A 23,750-nucleotide genomic window follows, 5' to 3' on the forward strand; every position below is an offset into this window, starting at 1 on the left:
TTTGCTCAGGCAACCAAGAACATAAGGTATCTGCAGAAACATGAGTGCTTTCATATCGGCCGTTTGTACATAAAAGTGTAATTATTTAATTTTCCCATTTGTATCATATTAAGGCTTTGTACATACAGTGTTTTAAGTTCTGTTTTCAAATTATTTTGTATTTTATTTTTATAAACTAGTAATAAAATATTCATTCCGCATGCAAATTCCAGCTCTGACTGCATTTTTATGATTGTTTGGTTATGAGGAGTAAGAAATGCTACAAAGTCATCTTTTTTCTGATTCCATTTTTTTTTTTTAAAGTTTCTTACATCTACCAGAATACCATATTACCAAAGCAATCTCAAGCTTCCTTTGCATAAGGGTGAAAACAGCCTGTGCTGCTGTAAGTGCAAGTCCCCTCCAGCAGTGGCCCATATCATTGGGATAAATGGTATAAAAGCAAAAAGATGTTGGGCAGACATACCATATTTAAAACTCACACATGGAATTCACAATTTCGAGCTGGAAGTGGGTCACAGAAGTCTAGTCTAACCACTTCCTTTTAGATGAGGACTCTGATGCCCAGAGAGGTTAAAGGATTTGCCCAGGGTTATACACAGGTTAAGGGGATTTAAATTCAGATCCTCTGATCTGATCAAATCCAGTGCTTTCTACTAGACCGCACTGCCTTAATTGTGCAACACTGAAGTCAAATAGCATTTCCTTTTATCCCTCCAAGAATCTGCAGTCAAGTAATTGGGGAATGCTCAGCCCTGCCACTACATCTGGCCCAGGGTCACAGTGGTATAGCATCTCTATTTGAGTTTGTTCCCCTAAAGGCAGACCCCAAACTTGGGCAAATACATGGGTGCTTTGTTACACTGCTCATAAATTACTGTTCTCTTTCCTCCCCCAGGTGAACCCCCTTGCTACCACCATAATGCAAATTGTTGTCTTTGACATAGACTTCATTGTCTCTTCTGTAATCTTCCTTTGAAATAAAGGAACTGACTTTAACAGGGCTGGTTTGACCTGGAATTTTTGTCATTAGTGTCATCTAATGGCTTTAGCTGTCACTAGTTGCCCATTTCTTTCTTCAGTAACCTCAGCCACAGGCAGAAGTCTGCTCCTGAAAGGATTTGGGTCATCATCTGCATTCACAATTCTTTAGTCCATACCACTGAGAACAATCTGCCTTTCTGAGTGGAGTCAAGAGATTTCTAAGTGACAGCCCTTAAAACTACCTGAAGCTGGTCATGAGGATAGATTTCCTCATTTCTTTTGTTATTCCAATAAGAGTCCTTGATATATTTTAACTGCATTATAATAATGACATAAATACAGATAAGAATCAAAATTCTTTGTCGTACTGAATTGTACTATGTACATACATGGGAAATCGGATATTTCGCAGTATGGCCAAATTTGCCATATCCTGAAGTATCATTCATTAGTTTTATTTATGTAAATGAAAAACAAACAGGTAGGTACCATTTAGGCATTGGGAGTTATAAAGCGATGATAGGAAACATTCCAGCAGGCCAAGTCTTTGAACCAGGCTAAAGAAAAAACCTCAGTAGCAATCTTTGAAAAAAAGGATATGCAGGGAACTAGGTAGCACAGTGGGCCAGGCCTGAAGATAGAGGTCCCGAGTTCAAATATGATCTCAGACACTTCTTAGATGTGTGACTCTGGGCAAGTCACTTAACCCCAATTGCCTAGCTCTTACAGGAAGCAATGGAAGCCATGTCGATTCTAAGGCAGAGGGTAAGGGTTTTTAAAACAGAAAAAAAGAGATGGGAGGATCTAGAGGACGGCTCTATTCAGCAAAAGAATAGTCATGAACTATTTCCTAATTAGGATTAAGTCCTAATTCTTAGATATTTCTCCAAATTTAACCTTCCACACCAGCATTCACTGAAGTTTTTAAGTAGCTACCCTAAGCCAGTCATGATAAGCTAAGATTTAAAAAGAAAAAAAGGACACAATCAAAATGCATCTACTTTAAATGAGTAGATGGGGAGAAAGCAGCCTCTCTGGGGTGAGCTAGGTTCTGAGTCAAGTCCCAGGATCAAATCCTGCCTTCCATTTACTATGACCTGAGGGCATATTACTTTACTTACAGACTTGGTTTCCCCATTTTGTAAAATGAGGGAATGGAGCTAGCCAGTATTTTGACAGTTGTGTAGCAAGAAACCATCAAACACCCTCCTCAAGTTCAAACATTTAAATGAACCTCGCGTCTTTTTCATGGATATTAAAAATAACTGTAGAGGACTTGTCTACGAGGTTTCCGCAGTGTGGATTGGCTGGAGGGCCCCTGGGCGGGGCGATTCTCGGGCCCCGACTCGGTAGGGGATTAGCCGAGGTCTCTCCCTCCAGGCGCGTTTGTAAATACATAAAATAAAATGCTGGGTTACAGGAAAGCGAGAATGCTGAAGGGAAGTAAACAAAAGAGTACAAAGTTGGCTGAAAGTCCGCAGAGGAATCCTACGGCCCGGACCCTCCAGGCCCCTCACTCAGGCAAGAGGACGCTCCTCCCTCGAGGGCGCGTACTCGCTCTATCTCCCCCGCCAGAGTCCGGGGCGGGCCGCGCGGCCTCTGCGGCTCCCTCCTGCTCCTTAGCGTTCCTTCTCTCGATCGCCTCCTTTCACTCTCCACTCTCCAACCTTCATAGCCACACTTCCCTCCTCTCCAGCCCGAGCCGGGCGGTGGCGGCGGGACGGGATCTAGGAGCTCTCTCCGCCCCCAGCCCGCCCCGCGTTTTCAGCCTCCCGCACGGCCTCCGGCGGCCAACGGTCGGGCGGCTTGGCGTCCGGGCCCCGCCTCCCGGCGCGCTTGCGCCTGCGCAGTCGCGGCGGGACGCCCCAGCCGGGATGGCGGCCGTTTTGGAGGCGCTGCTGCGGAAGGAGGTGACGGCGGCGGCCGCCGTGCGGTGGCTAACGCGCGGAGCCCGAGGAGCGGAGGTAAGTGGATCTTTGCGGCAGCCGCCGGGCACTATCCCGGGAGGAAAGGCTGTGACTGTCGGGGCCGTGGGCGGGCTGCAGGGCTCCCCAGCCCGTTCTCCCGCGTTCTTCTCCCTCCCTCCCCTCAGGACGCCCCCCGGGAGGCGGCCGCGCTGGCGCCCCTCGAGCCCCTGCGGAAGGAATTCGTGCCGTTCCTGCTCAACTTCCTGCGGGAACAGAGTAGCCGCGCCCTCCCCCAAGGCCCCCCGACTCCGGCCAAGGTTCCCGGGGCCTCAGCGGGGCGGCCGGGAGGCCCCGGCACGGCGCGGGGAAGCGGCGGCGGCCGCGGGGTGCGAAGTCAGCTCTTTCCGGCCCCGACTGAGTCACCGGCCGCCTCCTTCGGGGACCCCCCGCTGGCCCGTCGCGGAGGTGGCGGGAGGAGGAGGGGGCCCGTCCGGGAGAGGGGGGGCCGCTGCCCGGGAGGGCCCGAGGAGGGGGGCAATGGGGACAGCCCTCCCTGGGGAGGGGGCTGGAGGCAGAGGGGCTCGAACAGCCTGAGTCCCTCGCCCGCGGAGCCCCTGAACCTCAGCAACCTGGAGGAGTTCCCCCCTGTGGGCTCTGTGCCCCCTGGCCCAGCCGGGTGAGGACTCCCCCTGCCACACACGTGCTCTGCAGAATTGGGTGGGGGTTGTCACTGAGAAATGGCACAGACCAAGGTCCTGGTGGGGGCGATTTTATAGGGCAGAAGCAGCACAATTGAGGGGCGTTCTTTGTAGGGCTGGGGATGAGATAACAGGAAAAGTAGTGGGGGGCGGAGTAGTGTGCAGGGTGCTGCGTTGAAGGCTAGAATCATGTCCTTTAGTACCTGTGTGATCTGGGGCAAGGCACTTCCCCTCCCCTGGCTTGGGTTTCATCATCTGTCAAATGAGGGGGTTGGACTAGATTGGCATTAAGGTCTCTTCCAACTGTAAACATGATCCTATGATGAGATGGGGCAGAATGGTAAAAGGCTGGAGAAGATGGGTCTTTGGGAATAGGAATTTGAAGGAAACTGATGCCTACTCTTAGCAGGATGAAACCTTCCCGGAGGATCAACCCAACGAGGGTGAGCTCAGAGCGGTCTCTCTCCAAGCCCAAGACCTGCTTCACTTCACCCCCAATCAGCCAAGCCCCCAGTTCCCAGCCCCCAGTCCCAGACACTAGCCCTTGGGGCCTTGACCTTCCTCTAGGGTGCAGCAGTCTTCAGGAGGAACGAGAGATGCTCAAGAAGGAGCGGTATGTCATTCCTGCTCTTGGGGATGTCACTTTCCTACAGGGGAGTTAGCAGGGCTGTTCTTTGGGCTTCTTTATTTGGGCCCAGTTCTCCCATTTTGGAATTTGATGGAGAGTCTGAGGGACTTGAACATAGGTAAAGACAGTACTGATTAGGGTTAATGTCCTATTTATATACCCTCAGATTCAAGCTGCTACAACAGTCACCCACCCCTGCTGGTTCTGCCCTGGAATCTGGTCTTCCTGTTCCCAGTCGGACAGGGAGTCTTACACCAGAACCTGCCGACCCGGCTAAGGTTTCCTGTCGGCAGAGGCTGGAGTTAGTAGCTATTGTCTATTCATCCTGTATTGCTGGTGAGTAATAAGGTCTATCCATGGGAGCTGAAGTATAGAACAAGAGGAGAGAAAGTTAATAAAGCAGTGGGAAGAAGGGACTCTGTGCCCTTATGTCCCCTCGATTTTCTTCAGAGAATCTGGTCCCAAGCCTCTTCTTGGAGCTGTTTTTTGTTCTTCAGCTGCTCACTGTTCGTCGAATTATTGATGTTGAAGAAGATCATCTGGAACCCAGCCCTGGGGGTCAGTAGGAGAGCATTCCATGCAGAAACATCTTGTGGGTCAGCTCTGAGATGAAAAAAACACTTAGCTAATTCTCCATTCCTATCCCTTTAGGTTTCCTCAAGAGGCCACTATTCCAGAATATCCATGACTGTGTGTTTTTTGCAGTACAGGTTTTGGAGCATCAGTTCCAGTGAGTTTTGCTAGTGTAGTCACCTGAACTTTCTCATTAACCCTCTGTTTTCTTGGCAGCCAGTTGGAGTACTTAACTTGTCTCTGGGCACAGGCTTGAGTCTTGAACCTACACGATCCTTGTGTTGGTGGCTCACCTCTTTTTTATGCCTGATGTTCTTGGCCTGTTCTCTCCAGCTCTCTTCTGTAAGCTCTCATTTTCTTTTGTGCCCGTATTCATATTGATCTTCCTACTGCTGGACCTGTAGTAGTCATTGGGTTCTTCTGTCCCTATCCCCTTTGTATCTCTTCCCCAAGGTTCATAGGATCATAAATCTCAAACTGGAAAGGACCTCAGAGGTCATCCATCTAGTCCAGCTTCCTCATTTTACAGGTGAGGAAACAGGCCCAGGGACATTATGAGACTAGCCAAAAATTATACAAGTAGTGACCATCAGAGACAGGATTTGAACCTAGGCCTTCCAATTCCTTTTATTGTGCCATGACTAGGCACTTAAGTATATTACCCAAGCTGAGCCTTATGACCCCATTATGCCTTCTCTAAACTTTAAATCTATCATCCTCCCTGTGGTTTCCATAGCCACATTCTTCTGGCCTCTATCTGTGACTTATTCTTTGTTGTGTCCATTCTCATTCCCTTCAGGGTTCTCTCCCACCTGGACAAAGGGACATTGAAGCTGCTAGCTGAGAATGAGCGGCTGCTTTGCTTCTCTCCTACTTTGCAGGGTCGCCTCCGGGATGCCTATGAAGGCAGTACTGCTAAGGTACCTTAATCTGGACCTGATTCTTCTACTTCAAGCTGCAGCCTTTCTTAGATCTACAAATTATAGAGCATACCAATGACTTAACCAGATATTTGCAAACTCTTCAGTTTTGTGTTGTGATTTGGGCTAAGTCTGTGGGCATGGAAAGCTTGTGGTTGGTTTCTCATGATTGCTGGCTTAACTTTGGTACCCCTGCCATGCTTTAGGTCTCTCTGCTGCTATCACCTCCTGCCCAGGCTGTCTCCTTTCAGCCAGAAACAGACAACCGTGCAAACTTCTCAAGTGACCGGGCCTTTCATACTTTCAAGAAACAGAGGTGATTAGGGAAGCAGGATTTGGGAATGAGGGTGAGGAGTTGTTTTTCTCTGGGAAAGGTGGTATGTGTTACCCTGGGAACCAGAAGCATGGCACTAATAAAGCCCAAGTAATGGATGTGATTACCCACATGGATTGTTAACTTCATTTTCTCTCACTGCTCTAGACTATATACCCAGATGACCTGTCAGAAAGACACGTGTCATTTAATCATGAGGGAGGTGGGGCAAGAAGACAAATGGATGAGTCTGCATAGGTCCATTACAATAAATTTAAGATTCTATGATATGTGCTTTGTTATATGATAATAGCTAAGTTAGCAAACCTTGGTTGGATTAAAATAAGAAATCCCTACTGGTAGTGCTGGTACTTTAAGGTGGGTGGAGGGTCTGTCACAGAGAAGTTTAGTGCTCTTGATTGCCTAAGCATTTTGTTGTTTCTCTTGTTAGGGATGTCTTTTATGAGGTACTTCGGGAATGGGAAGATCGGCATGAGGAACCTGGCTGGGATTTTGAGAAAGGCTTAGGTAACAGGATTAGGTGGGTACCCTTACATCAAGTGTTTTTCTTCTTTGCCTCCAGAAAAGGAACAGCCCATTGGTGTATAGTAGCTGGACTGGGGGATGATGAGAAGCATTAGATTATAGATTTTTGCCCAAACTGTTCATTCCTGTGCCTTTCTTACTACTATTTTTCCAGTTTTCATTGATCTCCTTACCACTTAGATTTGAAAGAATGACTTGAATTCATATATTCAGGTGGCTCAAGCAGGGTTAGTTTAACCCTTATTCCTGCGATTATGCAGGTTCAGATAGAGTGCAAAATCCTTGGGCCACCGTTCTTCAGTTAGCTTTTCATCCTTTCTTCATTTTTCCTTATCAACTGACATCGACTCATGAGCTTTTAGCGATACAGATTGTAAGGGCTAAGCTCCCACTGGCTAGGTTTAAACCCCATTAACAACTAGTGTGATTTTGTCTCTTGGGGAGTTTCTCATTTTCTACTTACTGCTAAGACTAATTCTATGAAGTATCACATGAAGGCTCTTCATAAACAGTACACATACTGACAAACATTTTCTCTTCCCTACTTGGACTTTCCCTATTTTCATATTCAACCCTTCTTTTGATCACTTCATAGATCCATGATGAGTCAACTCTCTGCAGCTTCCAGCCACAGCCATTTTGTTCGACTCTTTCAGAAACAGCTTCTTCAGGTGATGCCTACATTACTGCTGACCCCCCTGGCCTGGGATCAGTCAGGAGACAGAAAGGGGGTTGAGGATTAATCCAAGGAATATCTGGAATTTCAGGAAAGTTTAGATAGGCGTGGTAGGTTTTGGGGAAACTCCAACCTAACAACTAGGATTCCATATCCAAAGATAAGCTCAGTTAGGGAAGTGACTCTGTTCCCTGGCTTGTTAATTTAGAGATTGAAGCAATCTTAGAGCTGCTTGTTCACCCCACAGTGAATAACACTTTGAGTTGATACTATGTTGATACCTTTGTTACCTGAATTTCCTAGGTCTGTATCTCTCCCAATAATGGAATCTCTTGAACTTATTTTTCCTTTTAAAACATTAAAAGCCTTTCCACCTTGGAATCCATATTGTGTATTGGTTCCAAGGCAGAAGAGTGGTAAGGGCTAGGCAATGGGGGGTAAGTGACTTGCCCAAGGACATATAGCTAGGAAGTGTCAGGTCAGATTTGAACCCAGGACCTCCTGTTTCTAGGCCTGATTCTCTATCCACTGAGCCAAACTAACTTCCTCTTCTCAAACTTATTTCTGCATTCCTTTCTTCTTGTCCCAGATGTGTCAAAGCCCCTCAGGTGCTGGAGGAATGGCTTTGGGTGAAGCCCCTGACCCAGATGTATTAAGCATGTTAGGAGCTGACAAACTAGGGCGGCTTCGCCAGCTGCAGGAGCGACTGGTGGCTCCTCAGAGTAGTAGCGGCCCTTGTCCACCTCCTACCTTTCCTGGTTGGCAAGGCTTTTTCCGTGACTTCATCTTAAGTGCCAGCAGGTGAGAGTCTAGGGGAAAACTTCCTACCAATAGCAAAGTACAGAAAATGTTAACTGGTGTCTAGAGCAGATAGTTTTCCATTTCATCTCATTTAAAAGATAAGGCATTTGTACTTGATGGCCCATAAGCTTCCCTTGAGCTCTTAACACTCTCTCTTCATCCTTACTCCCAGATACATATAGAGCTCACTTTATCTCTAAAGCATTCTTACTCTCACATTATTCTCCTTGATGTCATGTCCTTCTCCCTTTCTAGTTTCCAATTTAACCATCACCTTATGGACAGTCTCAGTTTGAAGATCCGAGAACTTAATGATCTTGCCCTACCCCAGCACGAACCCAGCGATGAGGATGGGGACTCAGATGTGGACCGGCAGGTAGAAAAGACTTGGAACGGGGCATGGGGGAGATAAGGGAGAGGTATTCTTACTTGGGGGAGAGGATGATTTGAGGGACTGGACCTGGATCTTTGAGGGTCATAGAGGGCATCTCTTGGCCTCATTCTTCTATCTTCCTTAGGAGGAAAGAAGGCAGTTTGCTTCAGTGTTGCTGAGTCTCCGCCTTCTGGCCAAATTCTTGGGGTTTGTGGCTTTCCTCCCTTATCGGAGCCCTGAGCCACCCCCAACCCGTGAGCTACAAGACTCAGCACTGGCCCTCAGGAACCAGGTAAACCAGGGAGGACGAGGGCCCTGATGGGATGAGAATTGGGAACAAATTGGGCCTGAGGTGGAGAGTTACTTGGGACTATCACCATAAATTTGCTCTTTAGGAACAATTGAAGTTTGCTATCTTGCTTCAGTAGTGGCTGCCTCTTTTATTTTACCTACAGGTCCTCCCTGGTCCTCACCTAATGATGATGTCTCTTCTCCACCCCAGGTGCCTCCTGTGCTAGATGTGTTGACGTTGCTGCAGCAGGGGTTGCAGAACCAGCAGGCTGTGCTCACTGTGCCCTGGTTGGTGGAATTCCTCTCCTTTGTTGACCACATTGCTCCTTTACTGGACTATTACCAGGGTGTCTTCTCTCTCCTTTTACAGCTATATCGGTGAGCAGGCTGGGTACAAAAAAAGGGGTCTGGGAATAGAACATGAGAATATAATTCCCTGAATAGCCATTTAAGGAGGGTTAAGTAGCTGAATTAGGACGAAATTTTTTTTTAAGGCAATATGGGGGTCAAGTGACTTGCCCAGGATCACACAGCTGGGAAGTATCTGAGGCCAGATTTGAACCTAGGACCTCCCATCTCTAGGCCTGGCTCTCAATCCACTGAGCTACCCAGCTGCCCCTAGGATGAATTCTTTATCTCCTTCCCTTGGCTACCAAGTTGATCAGCTACAAACTCAAAGGAAGGACAGAATATGATCCCTAGGAAAAGAGTTGTATATAGTTGCCCATCTTGTTTATTGGGGTGGGAATCTGTAACTCATTGATCCCTTTAGTAAAATTCCCCATCCATATTTGTCCTTTACTCATAAATTTCATTCACACCATCCACTTTGCTCCTAGAAACCTGATCCTATCAGAAGAGAGTGAAAGAAGAATGTGTTTCTTGAATAAACTTCTGCTCCTTGCTGTGTTGGGATGGCTTTTCCAGGTTGGGACCAAAAGCCACAGATAGGAGCATAATGCACCTGGGTATTGGGAAGAAGGGTGCGTGGGGTTTTGAGCAGGGTTGGTATCAGGAGTCTTAAATCTTAAAGGGAGTGTAGGGATCTCCTTTAGTCTTACTGGGAGCTACTATGAAGTTAGAATGAATGAAAATCTTCTGAAGAGCTGATTTGTGTCTGCCCTGACCTCTTCCCCAGATCCCTACAGTTCCAGAAGACTTGTTCTTTTTGGCAGAAGGCCGGCCAGATACCTCTGAAGTAGCCACAGTGGCTTTGATGCCAGGCCTGGTGAGTGATAGGGCTGAGAGTCAAGAGGAGGCCACTTAGCAAAAGGGCTTAGGACTGGAAATCAAAGGTCTTGCATTCAAGTCCCAGGCCTACCTGTTACTTAACTGTGACTCAGAGCCGATCATTATCTCTCTGTCTCCCCCCCCCCCCCATCCACTTCTCTCTTCTCTCCCTCCCTCTCCCTCTGTATGTTTGGAGTCACAGGATCTGCCTTCAAATCCTACCTCTGCCAGTTTCTGTGTGACATTAGGCCAATCATTTTCCTCATTTGCAAAATGTTTGACTAGACTTCCATATTATTTTTCCATCTCCCAGGACACAATACCTGTTGTGGATCAGCAACTTCTCTACACCTGCTGCCCTTTCATAGGTAAGCATCTGACTCTTTTGAACAAGATGATTAGTGTGGGAGACTGGCCATAGCCCTCCACCTTTCTGCAGTTTTTTGCCTTCCTAAAGTGATGGCTTTCTGATTTCCCTAATTACTTGAGGAAATGATGAGCTCTTCAGAGCTCAAGTTTCCATAATCTGGAAGTTAAGTGCTTCTGTGTGTGCGTCTGGGGTAACAGGAGTCTGTCTCTCACTCCAGGAGAACTGCGGAAGCTGCTTGCTTCCTGGGTATCTGGTAGCAGTGGACGGAGTGGGGGCTTTGTAAGGAAAATCACCCCAACCTCGACAACTGCCTTAGGACCTCAGGCTCCTAGAACATCCCAAGGGCTACAGGTAAGGTAAAAATGAAGAGTTAGAGATTCCTAAAAGGATGAAAAATTTAAGAAACCAGTTGATCCCTTTGTCTTGTCTACTCTCACACAGGCAGAGCTAGCCCAGGCCTTCTTCCACAACCAGCCACCTTCTCTTCGAAAGACTGTGGAATTTGTTGCAGAGAGAATTGGGTCTAATTGCGTCAAACACATTAAGTGAGGGGCTTAAACCTTATCTCACCCATTCCCCACTTTATACTACACTGAAGTGGGTAGGTGATTCATAGTTCATTGTGTTATTAAATATTTTCTAAATTTCCCCTTACAGGGCAACATTTGTGGCAGACCTAGTACGACAAGCAGAATCACTTCTGCAGGAGCAGCTTGGAGAGCAAGAACAGGAAGGGGGTGCCCCGGCCCAGCTTTTGGAGGCCTTGTGTGACCAGATCTGCCCAGAGGGGACACAAGCCTTAACCCAGGGGCGAGAGTAAGGAACAAGGATCTCAAAACTTTTCTCCCTTTTTTGCCTCTTCTCCTTACCTTCTCTGTCCCATTCTTGGTACCCTCAGTCATCCCATGAAAATGAGAATTAGTCTGAAGAGAAAATCTAAGCAGGGAAATGATGAGGTGTGAGGGTAGAATGAGTGACATGGAAGGGATTGAGTCCTTGGGAGAGGAAACCCCAAGTAGAGGCCACTTGCCCAGCAGGGGCAGGTCGCCTGGCCTTCTTTAGGGCTTCCTTCACCCTTTTTTTTTTTTTTTTTTAACCCTTACCAGTCAATACTGTGTATTGGCTCCAAGGCAGAAGAGTGGTAAGGGTAGGCAATGGGGGTCAAGTGACTTGCCCAGGGTCACACAGCTAGGAAGTGTCTGAGGCCAGATTTGAACCTAGGACCTCCTGTCTCTAGGCCTGACTCTCAGTCCACTGAGCTACCCAGCTGCCCCCTACCTTCACCCTTTTTTTTCTCATTTCCTCTGGTGAGGGGTGGGGGGTGGGGTTTCCTCCCTAGGCCCAATAATGTTTACCTATCCTCCCCCTACAAACAGTGATAAAAGTAAAGTGATGGCTACATTTTAATTCAGATGTAACTTGTAAGATAGAGGCACAGCAGGACCTGGGTTTAAGCTCTATCTCTTGATAGATGCTTGGTAATCCTAGCAAGTCACTTCTCATTGCCTCAGCCACCTGTGGCTATGGATTGCCAAATAGATGCCACTCTGCATCAGCAGAGGGAGTTTCCTAGGGTCTGGATCCACATGCAAAGTTGTATAAAACTTGGTGTATGGTAGGCAGGTAGGAAGGGATCCCTCTAGACCCAGGACCTGTAGCTGTCTCATATGAGATAATTCATGTATTTTACAAACTTAATTCATGACCTCTGGACTCAGGACGTGTCTTTACTTCCTCCTCCTGCTTCTCTCTCTTTTCAGGTTTTGCAGAAAGAAAGGTCCTGAGGCTGTGCGCGTGCTGCTCCCTGAGGAGACTTCCCCAGCTGTATGTAGGGGGGTCTGATAACCTGAATCATGTCTGTGGGAAAGAGGGGTGGATTCCGCCCTGATGGGGCAGACCTTGGGAGAGCTGCTCCCCCCACCATAGCGATAGGACTCCTCTTGCATTTATGATGATGGAGTGTGTGGATCTGTCACAGGTCCTGAGGAGCGCAGAGGATATCGCCGTAGGGCTCGCCATAGAGAAGGCCTGTGCTTGGTTATCAGCCAACATCACAGGTAAAGTCTCAGGGTCCAGAATGTGTGGAAAGGCCTGCCCTGGAAGGTGGGCTTATGTGACCCTCTCCCTTTCTCATCTATAGCCCTGATCCGGAGGGAGGTGAAAGTCGCTGTGAGCAGATCACTTCGAGGAGCCCAGGGTCCTGATGTGGCTGCCCAGGGGGAGAGGAGGGGCTGCTCTCGCGCCTGTGAGCACCATGCTCCCCTCCCCTCCCACCTCATCTCCGAGATCAAAGTACACAGCTACCCTTGCCCCCCTGCCTCTGTCTTTACCTCCATTCTAATATTCCTTTCCCTTCGGTTATTCTCCATTTCTTGTATTCATCGTTGAACTGTATTTATTTGGAAAGTTTCCTTCATAGTTCTCTTTTTGTTGTTATTCTTGTTGGGAGTTTGAGCCTTGGAAAATTCACTGGATTCATACCACAAAAATCCAAAGTGCAAGAATGTTATTAACAAAGGATTTAAGGGAACAGTAGTTTGGACGTGTGCTATTGGGATGGTCTGGAAGAATACAGATGTGTATTCTGGGAAGGAGGACTGGGTAGAAAAAGTTACAAGGTGACTCAGTAGGAAAGAAAGCGGGCGGGACCTTCCGTGTATAGAGAGGGGGCAAGACTAGCTCTTCTCCCTCTCCCAGAAGGAAAGAACAAGAGGAAAAGTGTTACCAAGAGATTCTTCTGTCTCTTCCCTATCCTGTTTAGGGAATAAATAGAGCTGCTCCTGCCGAGACCCTACCTGAGCCCTAGAATAAGACGGGGGGGGGGGGGGGGCATATGCGTCTTGGAGCTCTGCAGCCATTATTTCCAAGCTGCTGCATGACTCTCTGGCCACCTCCTGGCCTTAGCTGTCCCCATTCAGATCCTGACCAATAGCTCTGTTTAGTGCAGTCAAAAGACCCACGAGTTGTCCTTGTATTCCTTGTGACAGTTGTATGGCATCCTTCCCTCTGTAGGACGTGCTGGCTCTCTCTGTGGGGCCCCGAGATCCTGAGGAGGGCGTTGCCCTGGGGCAGCTGGAGACACTCCTGGGGCAGCTGAGGGAGACCCTTCAGTGCAGGCAGGTGAGCTGTGACAGCTTGCTGGGGGTGGGGACAGGGGCGACTGAAGCTGTCACCGATGTTCAATCCCTTCCTTCCATTCTCTCGTCTCAGTTCCTCTGCCCGATCTCTGAACAGCAGCTTGCAAAGTGCTCTGTGGAATTGGCCTCTTTTCTCGGTATGGCATCTCAGCTCCCGGGAGGGAGGGATGGAGAGAGGGACCTCAAAAGGCTGCCTCAGCGCGTGATCTGTGAGGAGGCCCAGGGATCGCCTTCCTCTCTCCCTACAGTTGCCGATCGAGTCCCAACCCCACACAGGTTGGACAGGGGAGAAGGCCGAGCACTTCTGCAGATGCTCCTTTCCCTGTGGCATGAGGACTTCCAAGTGCCTGTTCCACTACAGCTGCTGCTCAGTCCAAGAAATGTGGGCCTTTTGGCAGATACCCGGCCCAGAGAGGTGGGTCCAACAGCGCCTCCAGGAGCCTGATGCTCCCCTGGGATGTCCTAGAGTTGGTCCTGAGGCCCATTTCTGTTCCTCTGGCCTCGTCCTTCCCCTGCGGCCATCCTGACGGGACTCTCTATGTTGCAGTGGGACCTGCTGCTGTTTCTGCTCCGGGGACTGGTTGACCGGGGGCTAATGGGACGGGGAGAGATAGAAACCTGCCTGGGCAGTCTCCACCAGGCCCCATGGCCTGAGGTAAGGTCTGGGGGGTGGGCATGAATTTGAGGTGTGTGTCCTTACCCAAGTTTCAGCCAGACTGATCCTACAGGATGAGGATCTGTGCCGAGTGTGGGTTATTAGAGAACATTCAGCTGGGAGATAACAGGGTTGAGGTGTCCAAAGCTAGATCATAATAACAGCTAACGTTTTTATGTGGCACTTATGATGGGGCTTTACAATGAACTCGTTTGATCTCACAACCCCCCTAGGAGGTAGATTTTCCATCCCCATCTTAGAGATGAGGAAACTGAGGCAAATGGGCAAAGTGGCTCCCTCGGATCTTATGGCTACTAAGTGTCTGAGGCTGGATTTGAACTCGAGTCTTTCTGACTCCTGGCATTCCATCTACTGCATCACCTAAGCTCCCCAGTTCAAAACCATATACAGGGACCTGTAATCATTTTCAGAGGCGCTCTTGTCTTTGGGAGAGAAAATGGGAAGAAGTTTTTCACATCAAATGTGAAGGGGAGGCAGGCAGCAAGGCTGAACATCACTTGGTCAGATAAGTTTGAGGCTGTGGAATTGCAGTTTCCCTCTGATAAAGAACCTCTTTTATTCCCCCCACCAGGACTTCTCCAAGGAGCTAGCTACGTTGTCCTGCCTATTTCTGGCTGAGCCTCAGGTACCAGGACCCCGGCTAAGAGCTTGTGAGCTGCTGAGACCACCTCGGGGCACGGTACTGGCCCAGAGTTAGGGCCACTGCCAGGTCCTGCCTTCGAGCTTATGTTCAAAATCTCTGGGCCTCCCTCACCTGACTTACAGCCTCAGTGAAGGAACCAGGAGCCCAGCCCTATCCCAGAGAGGAGTTTCCACCCGGTGATCCTTAGGAGAAGCATCTTGAGCCACTGTCATCAGACCCAGTGGGCAGAGATGAGGAGAGTCTAAGTTTCCCACCCAGAGGCTGGGGGGGGGGGGCACTCGGCAGGGAAACGCCGTACCAGTGGGTATCGTCAGAGACAGGAAGGGCCAACCTGCTGCTTTCCCAGCAGCCTCTTTGGACTTTGTGATTTTAGAAAAGCAGGAGACCGACTTCCTCCTGTTTACACAGATGATTTTTAAAATTTTGGGAGCTCTGGGCTCCTCAGCTCTGCTCCCAGATATTTTTTTCCATAAAATGCATCATAGATGCCAGCAACAGATCACACCTCACTTAAGCAAAACCCAACTTTACCAAAATGCCTGGTTTCAGGGAAGCCAGGCTGGGCTGAATTCATCTTATTTAATTTGCTATCTTTGAACAGGAAAGCAACCCCATGGGGGAGGGTTTTTTAAAAAATTCAAATAAATATGATTTTGTCAAAAGACCTGGTGTTCTAGGGTTATTTCTCTCAGGTCCACTCTTTCCAACAGATAAAAGGCTACTAAGACACGGGGGGGAGGGGGGGGGGTTGGAAATGGATGGACATCCCCTATAATTAGTAGCTTTGGGAGAAAAAGCAAGGTTTGTTCTTAATTGTGTAGGTATGTTGGGCTCCATAATTCTCATCTGAACATGAAATTCTGGGATATGGGTAATGTCCTCTCCACAGAAAAATGGCCAGGTCTGTGTGAGTTCTAATTTAGGAATTACACTTTTCATTCCTCTCCTAAAGGCACCTCCAGGAATATCCTGGAAACAGAGGGCTTAGCCTTTGTCTTGGGGAAGAGGGTAGATTCCTCTCTTCATCTCAGACTCCAGCAGCTGAGGTGGCTTGAATGGCTATTCTGACTAAGTACCAACAGACCGCTGGGGCTTACTTTTGAACGCTGCCTTTTCTCACTCCCTGGACCTCACCAAAACCCCTCTAGGACAGAAGGAACCCAAGAGAACACAGTACAGAATAGTCAGCCAATGCAGGAGGGCCTTCATTTTTTCTAGCAATGGCTGAGACCTGTGGGCCTAACAGCCCACTACTCGTTATTTTAAACCCTTACCTTCTGTCTTAGAATCAATACTGTGCGTTGGTTCCAAGACAGAAGAGAAGTCGGGGCTAGGCCAGCATTGGCAAAGGTTTTCAAGTTTAGGCGCCCAAACTGCAACTGTGAGTCCCTCCACGTTACCCCAGTGAACGGAGGAAGTGCTTGCTTTGAGGGACTTGGACAGAGTGAGATGGGGCATGCAAAAATGTCCTCCCACATTAGAAGAGGGAACGGAGCAGCTCCCCGAGTGCCAACGCTGCACGTGCCAAGCCTTCACCAACATGTGCCTAGGCAATGGCAGTCCAGTGACTTGCCCAGGGTTACACAGCTGGGAAGTGTCTGAGGCCGGATTTGAACCTAGGACCTCCCATCTCTAGGCCTGGCTCTCAATCCACTAAGCCACCCGGCTGCCCCACACTTGTAATGTAAAAACCATTCTTGGGTGTCAGATCATGCTGACGCCGGGTCTATATGTAAAAGAGATAGCTATAACAATCTAAGAACACATAGAACTCTCCTCTTTCTAAAGATTCTGACCAAATGCAGCCATTAGTTTAGTGGTAATATCTGAAAAGGGGTTGGAGATGGGCTGGTACATAAATAAGAATTTTAATATTTCAACTTTTGATTGTATTGCTTAAAAAAAGTTTAAAAACAGTTTTAAAAAACTGCAATCAATAATATAAATAACCTAGAACTATGGTAGGGAGGAGGAGAAAGTGTAGACCTGTAAAAGCCTTAGAAAAATAAAATTTTGCTGCACTGTACAGAACTTACCCTTTACCCACCCTTGCCCCCATGCTGGCGAGTCCCAGTCGATTCCTCTGCTACAGGAGCTATTGGGTACGGTTATGAGGGAATGGCCTACCCTGACCCTTCCAACAACCGGGGAGGTAGTCGTGTCAGAAAGGAGAAGACGGGACACGGGGAATGCTCTTCCATTCCTCTCCACTTTGTCCTGGAAAGTAGGTGAGGCCACTGAAACCCGAATTTGGGCCACTGGGGAGGTCCATCCGGATGAATTCACAGGTGCCCCGGGTGTCTCCCTGCTTCCTGGTCAGGATTCTTCCACTCTGCCTACTTAACGATCCTGTGCCAATTCTTAATAAAAAGCACTCTGCTTGAAGGCAAGACGAGCCTCTGGGGGAGATCTGGGCCAGAAACCCAAAGGCCGAGTTTCCCTCTCTGCGTGGGACACTTCTCCCCGCACTGACTGTGCCGCAGGGAAGTGGGCAGAGAAGAGCCCCAGAGATGAGCCATTGTATCTCCTCTGAGGAAGGGGAGGGAAGGCCTGGAAGAAAGGCTTCTGCACCGTCTTCCTGGTGAGAACAAGCCGCTTCTTCCAAGGCCTTCTCATTCTATCCAGTTCCTCAGGGGCCTCCCACCCCTGCTCCCTCCCCTGGACTCTGCCTCTCTCCTAGAGGAGCCAAGGCTGGGGCAGGCCCTGCGATGCTCCGGGAATGCGAGCTGCCGTGGCCGAGAAGTCGGCACCAAAGCCACCCGCTCCCACCCCTCTGGGAGCTCGCCAACTTGGTTCTGTGGAGCCCAAAGCCGCACAGAAGCGGGGCGGATAGGGAGGGGCCCGCAGAGAGAAGCGGGTCTGAAGGAGCGGCCCCTTCGCTCCACGGCGGGGGGCCAGGGCTTCGGGCCCCCTCACTGGGCAGGGGGCCGGGTGTGGCAACGTGTTTATTTGCCAATAACTCTGGACTGAGCTGCCAACTAGCCCACGCTAGTGTCGTAGCTGTTGCCCCTCCTCTGTTGTAGTGAGCTCCGCCATAAATACAGGATCTTTCCGCGGCCCCTTTCTGGGCCCGAATCAGTAGAACCATATCTGTGAGTCTGACATTAACCGCAGAGAAAAGAAGCCAGGTTTGCTATGACCAGCGGCTGTTGCTTGGCACAGTGGGTCAGCAGCCCCGGGGGGAGGCCGGGGGCCCCCAGCTCCACCTGAAATGCAAAGGGGCCCTTGAGGCTGAAACTCGCATCCAGGACAGGAGCCCCAAAGGTGGCCCCTGCCCAGAGGGCCTTCCTGCCCCTCTGCCCGCTTCTGGATAAAAGTCCCCCACCCGGGGCGAGCCCCAGAGAGGAAGCGGCCTGCCGGGCCGATGGCGGCCGGCGGCTCACCTGCACCATATAGATGACTTTGGTGACCTCCTTCCCGTCCACGGTGTGAGGCTGCAGCACCCAGGCGCTGGGCAAGATCTCCCCCCGGATGACGTTCCTGCTGGGCCGCGGCATGGCCTTGTCGTACACCGACTGAGCCACCATGATGGCCAGCTGCCCCTGCGGAGGCCGAGAGGGGCCCCGGGGTGAGCGGCCTGGGCTGCGCCCCGAGGATCCCCCCAGACTCCCCCCCCCCAATAAACCTACTTCTTTGGCCTCGGCAATGACGCAGCAGAAATCGCGGGGCTGCTTGAGGCAGCTCGTGGTGGTGCTGCTGACCAGGTACACTGCGGGGAGGGGGGACGCGTCCGTCAGAGGGCCGCCTCCCCCGCCTCTCCCTCCCCTTCCCTCGCCTGACCGCCCGCTGGGTTTGCCTCAGTTTCCCCGTCTGGAAGGTGGGGCCGATCACAGCTCCCGCCTCCCGGGGGTTGTGAAGACAAACAGATCTCTGAAGAGGGCCTGAGGCGTGCCGGCAGCCAGAAGGAGCCCAGTAAGTGCCGAGTTGGAGGCTCACCCAGTTTGATGGAGCTGGTCACCCTCTGGCACAGCTGGGCCGTCTGGATGGACTTGTCGTACAGGGTCCACATGGTGGGGTCCCTCACGGCGGCCCAGACGCGGGGCAGGGGCTGAGGCACCACCCCGGCCCCCAGGAAGCCGTGCCGCGTGGCGGAAGGAAACGCCTTGTAGTAGGTCAGCACCTCCTTTTCTTCCCCCTGGTACCTGAGGGGAGAGCTGGGGTGGGCCAGGGGCTCCTCCAAGGGGGCCCACACAGGCCCGGGCCCTGAGGCGGGAGAGATGGAGACCCCCCTGGGAGAGGAGGCCTTCTCCGACAGACTAGCGGCCCCAGGAAGAGGATGATCTCGAAGGAGGGAAGGAGGGAAGGAGGGAAGGGGCGGCTCTGGAGCACCCACACTCCCATCCTCGGCGCTCCCATCCTCGCCGTAGGATCGTGGCACGTCGCCCGGCTGTTTGCCTCCTTTTCCTCATGGGTCGAAGGAGCCGGCCAGCCGCTGCGGCGTCCTTGCCTAGAAAGCTCCAAGGGGGGGTCCCCAAGACAGCCACGACTGAGACAAGCAAATGACAAGACGGGCAACGACACCCCGGCGGCCCCCCCGGGACTCGCCTCAGCAGCCATAAGGGAAAGAAGCTCTCCTAGAAGCCCTTCTGTGGAGCCAGGGTAGGCGGGCATCAGGGGACCCCAAAGGCATGAAGAAACCTGGAGAATAAGTGAAAGAGCCGCCCAGAACACGCCGCTCTACTCTAAGAATGATGTAAAAATGAACATCGGAAAGAGGTCAAAGAAAGGCCGGGCCTCCAGAAACCCCAAGATGACTTGGTTGTACATTGTTTTGGGGTTGTTTTTTAATTTTTACCTTCTGTCTTACAGTCGATACCAAGTATCTGTTCTAAGGCACAAGAAAGGTCAGGGCTGGCCATGGGGGTTCAGTGACTTGCCCAGGATCACCCAAGCGAGGAAGTGTCTGAGGCCAGATTGGAACCCAGGTCCTCCCGTCTCTGGGCCTGGCTGTCTCTCCACTCATCACCGAGCCATCTAGCTGCCCTAATGATTTATTATGAGATTCTGTTTTCTTCTTTTTCCCTCAGGGGAACAGGGAAAGTAGGAGGAATAGAGAATAAATGCCACTTCAGTAAAACAGAAAGATGACCCTCAGTTCCAATGGGGATTCGGAGGTGGCACCCCATCAGGAAAGGCTGGGGGGGTCCAGGGTTGGGGGGGGGCACTCACTTCCAGCCGGCCGCGGCCTGGCAGTTGAAGAGATTTTGCAGGTTGTCAGAACAGGCAGCCATGACCTGAAGGAGACAGCGACCCCGTGGCGTCAGGAGCTCCGGCCGGCCACCATCCCACGGCACCCGCCCACGAAGGGCTGAGGCTCACCTCGGTCATGGTGCTGGCCAGAATGTGCTTGACCAGATCGTGGTAGAGGGCGCCTGGAGACGTGGGGAGGCAGCTGTCCGAGTTGGACTGGCTGAGCAGGGACTTGTGGGATCCGTGCAAGGACACGTGATGGCTCTCCCCTGCAGACTCTGAGAGGAGATGGGGGAGGGAGGTAAGGGGCCGTTCAGGCCCGCAAGCTCAGGGTTCTCTGGGCCCCCAGCTCCCCCTCCCCCTTCCTCCCTGCATACTGTGGCCCAGGCTCTTCCGCGCTGCCGATTCGCTCAGGTACAGCTGACGGTTCCTCACCATAGACCGGCCCCGCATGTCCCCTGCAGACGTCTCTTTGAAGCACTGCGTGCTGGCATCTCCCTAAGGAAAGAGACGGCCCAGAGAACCCTCAGAACTAGAGGGAGGAGAGCAGAACTCAGGCATTTCCCTCCCACCCCTATTCCATCAGTTATTCACCTGAAAATGGCCCGGGCCTGGGGAGGGGGTGGGGAGACATAAAGAGTCCCTTCCCCAGACCATCTTCACTATGGTCACGGCAGGCCAGGTCTGTCTCCTGGCACTGCTAACAGCCTCCAGGACTGGGCTCAGACTCACACTAACAGGGCTGGCTAAAGTGACCAGGGTGGGGGAAATGAGAAGGCATCGTCCAGCCTGCCCTCCTTGGCCACTGGGATGGGGCACAAGAGGGAAACCAGCAGGAAGCCTGCCAAGTAGGGTGGGGTGGGCATCTAGGAGGTGGAGGAGACCCTCCACTTTTGGCCTGGGCCGCAATGGTCATCTGATTCAAGGTGCATGCCTTCCTCCTCACAGAAGCCCCTGCCACTTGCCCGGGGTAGGTGGGCCTATCAGGGTGGGCCAGTGGCAATCCCTTTTTTTTTGGTCCTGACCCCTGATGTCTGATTTCAAGGGAACAAGGAAGAAGCAGGGAGACAGATAGACAGTGGCCAGGAACAAAACCCAGAAGGCTGGCTGCAGTGGACACTGCTCAGCCTTCTTGTCCTCCCTCACCTGCTTCTCTGGAGGCTGGGCCTGGCCGGCCAGGGTCAGGACGCTGCTATTGTAGCCGGAGGTGAGGTTGGAGGACAGGCTGTCCACGGAGCTCGTGGTGCACAGGGTGTTCACGCCCACCAGGTTCTGCAGTTTGGCTTCCTCCTGTGGGGAGAGGTGCGCGTCAGGCCCCACTGGGAGCTAGATTCCCCAATATCCCCAGGCGCCCAAAGTCCAGCTCACCCGCTGCAGCTGGGTGACTATCTGCTGGCGGATGCGCTGCTTCTCCTGCTCAGCACGTTCCCGTAACCGGTCCCGGGCTCGGGCAATCTCCATCTTGGTCTCCTCCCGGGCCCGCTGGTAGTCACGGAGTAGCACCTCTATGTCGGAAGGCTGGTGGCTTGCAGCTTCGGACGAAGACTCCAGATTCCTGAGGGGAGAGAGCGGCCGGGATGAGCTTCCTCCCTCGGGGGAGGACGGACCACTGCGTGTGGCCCAGGGAGCCGGGGGCCCCGCTCCCCTCCTTCTGCACCCACTTCTGGAGCTTTGGGCTGTCTCCCTGCAGTGCAGAGAGAGGGATGCTCAGTGGCTGACCTTCTTGCTAGAAGAGGATGAAAATGGCGTCCTTGGCCACGTCTTTTGACTTGCGAATAAACTGGATTTTAGGGAGTCAGAGTGGCACAAAGCCATCAGCCTCGCTCTCAGTCACTGAAGCCCAGTGACCAGATGAAAGTCAGGTCGTGGCCTGGGAGGTGCAGGACGGCCTCGGCATCCTCAATGTCTGGCCAAGCCCTAAGCGTCCCCCGGGGTCCGCTCCAGCTGTCTCCGTGGCCGCTGGAACAAAGCGTTCTGGGTCGCCCGTCCTACCGGGAGACGTCTGCATGTGCTGGGGCAGACATCTCCCGCCTCAGCCATGGGTTCAAGAGCTGAGAAGCAGCCAAGGGCTCGGGGCCCAAACCTTGAAGGCTATGAGGGCCTGAAACAAAGCCCAACTGCCCAACTCTGCTTCCTTTTTCCTCACAATTCCCACTTTGTGTCTGTCTGCTTCATGCATTTCTATCCTTTTCGTATGTCTATTATATGTGTGTGTGATGTCGTGCCTCTTCTGTTCCACAGAGATGGGGGCACCTCTGGGATCACATGGCTCCGGGGACAGACATCTATCTATCTACATACAGTCCTACGGGGCAGCATGGCGGGGCAGTGGAGACCGCCTGGGCCAGGATACCTCTGAACTGCGTGAGCTAGAGAGGCCGCTTAGCTGTTTGTAAAATAATCTGGAGAAGAGGATGGCAAAGCACCCCAGAATCTCTGCCAAGAAAGCCCCCAAGGGGGTCCCCAAAGAGCCGGGCAGGTCTGAATGATGATCCATGCGTGTGCGTGTGTGCATATGTGTGTGTCCCTCTCTTGTACCCATCTCTTTCTTCCGGTTTGAAATTTATCTCTTCAACAGAGACAGACTAGAATTCTCCAAGGATGTCTCTTCAGAAAAAAAAGAATGTCAACCCTTTGAGTCCTCTAATGATGGTCAATATATGACAAAAACTCTAATTCTCCCAACCCCATTCCCAACTCCTTTTTTTAAAAAATCCTTGAATTATATATAAACTTTTTAAAAAACTCTTTAAATATGGAAATGTTCATGTTTGTCAAATTCACAATAAACCAATTTGGGAGAAAAAGGGGGGGGGGGAAGCCCTTGCCTTGTCTTAGAACTGATACTGTATATTGGTTCCAAGGCAAAAGAGTGGTCAGGGCTAAGACATGGGGGTGAAGTGACTTGCCCAGGTTCACCCAGCTAGGAAGTGTCTGAAGCCAGATTGGAACTGAGGGCCTCCTAGCTCTAGACCTGGCTCTCTATCCACTGAGCCACCCAGCTTCAGCCCCCTGACCCAAACCCATTTGGCAAAGCTCTGGGCCCAGCCTTGCCTTGTGGTCTCCACAACATCCTTTCGGAGCTGCTGCAGATATTCTCGCCGCCGGCTGGGCAGGTCGGGGTCCCGGGGAAAGGTTTCCTGGGAGGGCAGGAGGTGGAACTGCTTCATAGGGCTGAGGCTTCGGGCCCGACGGAAGTTCTGAATTCGATCGACCCGTTCTTTCCGGATGGCCTCGATGGTCTTCAGGTGCCTGAGGCAGGGAGGGGATCAAAGTCAGCTAGAATTCACCCAAGTCTCCCCCTCCACATGAGGGTCTTCAGACCCCACCACATGAAGGCAGCTGAAGGCAGCCTGCGTCCTGGATGAGAATAACCCACACGGGCTCTCACCCACAAAGCCCTGTGGGCAGCGTTTCTTTTTCCCTCGCTGTGGGGTCCAAACCCCAGAAGGTGTGGATGTGAACGCTGCTTGCCTGCCATCTTCACAGGCTCATCTGTAGTTCCCCTTCCCCAGACCATTGTTTTTATCTCATTGGATCCTCACACTGATGCTGACACTGGGGCGCTATTAGATCCCAATTTTATAGAGGAGGAAACGGAGTCAGAGAGGCTAAGGCACAAGGCCACACAGCTACTGGGTATCTGAAGCTGGATTCAAATTCAGTGCTTGGCGGGGAGTCCATGGATAGGGATGGGGCCACTGTGATTCCTCCTCCCTCTCCCAGGACAGCCTGGCACCTCCTCTGTAGTGTATGGTCTTAAGAGTCACCTTGAGAGTAGTAGCATGAGGCCC

At 51.3% G+C, this 23,750-nt stretch overlaps 1 protein-coding gene across 1 annotated transcript; it reads left to right on the forward strand.

Annotated features, from left to right (window-relative positions):
• Window positions 1-2,858: 2,858 nt before the first annotated feature.
• On the forward strand, window positions 2,859-15,428 carry CDAN1 (codanin 1). Its single transcript, XM_044665100.1, has 28 exons — window positions 2,859-2,948; window positions 3,077-3,567; window positions 3,999-4,202; window positions 4,384-4,553; window positions 4,668-4,775; window positions 4,869-4,947; window positions 5,590-5,710; window positions 5,917-6,026; window positions 6,475-6,564; window positions 7,165-7,240; window positions 7,835-8,046; window positions 8,302-8,422; window positions 8,565-8,711; window positions 8,922-9,088; window positions 9,550-9,637; window positions 9,849-9,938; window positions 10,254-10,308; window positions 10,528-10,661; window positions 10,752-10,855; window positions 10,968-11,126; window positions 12,071-12,134; window positions 12,289-12,367; window positions 12,451-12,602; window positions 13,323-13,430; window positions 13,521-13,584; window positions 13,696-13,862; window positions 13,995-14,102; window positions 14,695-15,428. The coding sequence occupies exons 1-28, from the start codon at window positions 2,859-2,861 to the stop codon at window positions 14,818-14,820; spliced, it is 3,684 nt and encodes a 1,227-aa protein (XP_044521035.1). The 3' UTR covers window positions 14,821-15,428.
• Window positions 15,429-23,750: the final 8,322 nt, after the last annotated feature.

The sequence above is a fragment of the Gracilinanus agilis genome, chromosome 2, assembly GCF_016433145.1.
Source record: "Gracilinanus agilis isolate LMUSP501 chromosome 2, AgileGrace, whole genome shotgun sequence".
In the NCBI taxonomy this organism is placed as follows: domain Eukaryota; kingdom Metazoa; phylum Chordata; class Mammalia; order Didelphimorphia; family Didelphidae; genus Gracilinanus; species Gracilinanus agilis.

Bases quoted from the DNA above. Each gene is read 5' to 3' on its own strand.
- CDAN1 (XM_044665100.1), top strand. From the start codon at position 2,859: ATGGCGGCCGTTTTGGAGGCGCTGCTGCGGAAGGAGGTGACGGCGGCG. The intron at 7,241-7,834 runs GTGATGCCTACA...TTCTTGTCCCAG, and splicing joins TTCAGAAACAGCTTCTTCAG to ATGTGTCAAAGCCCCTCAGG. The intron at 14,103-14,694 runs GTAAGGTCTGGG...TCCCCCCACCAG, and splicing joins ACCAGGCCCCATGGCCTGAG to GACTTCTCCAAGGAGCTAGC.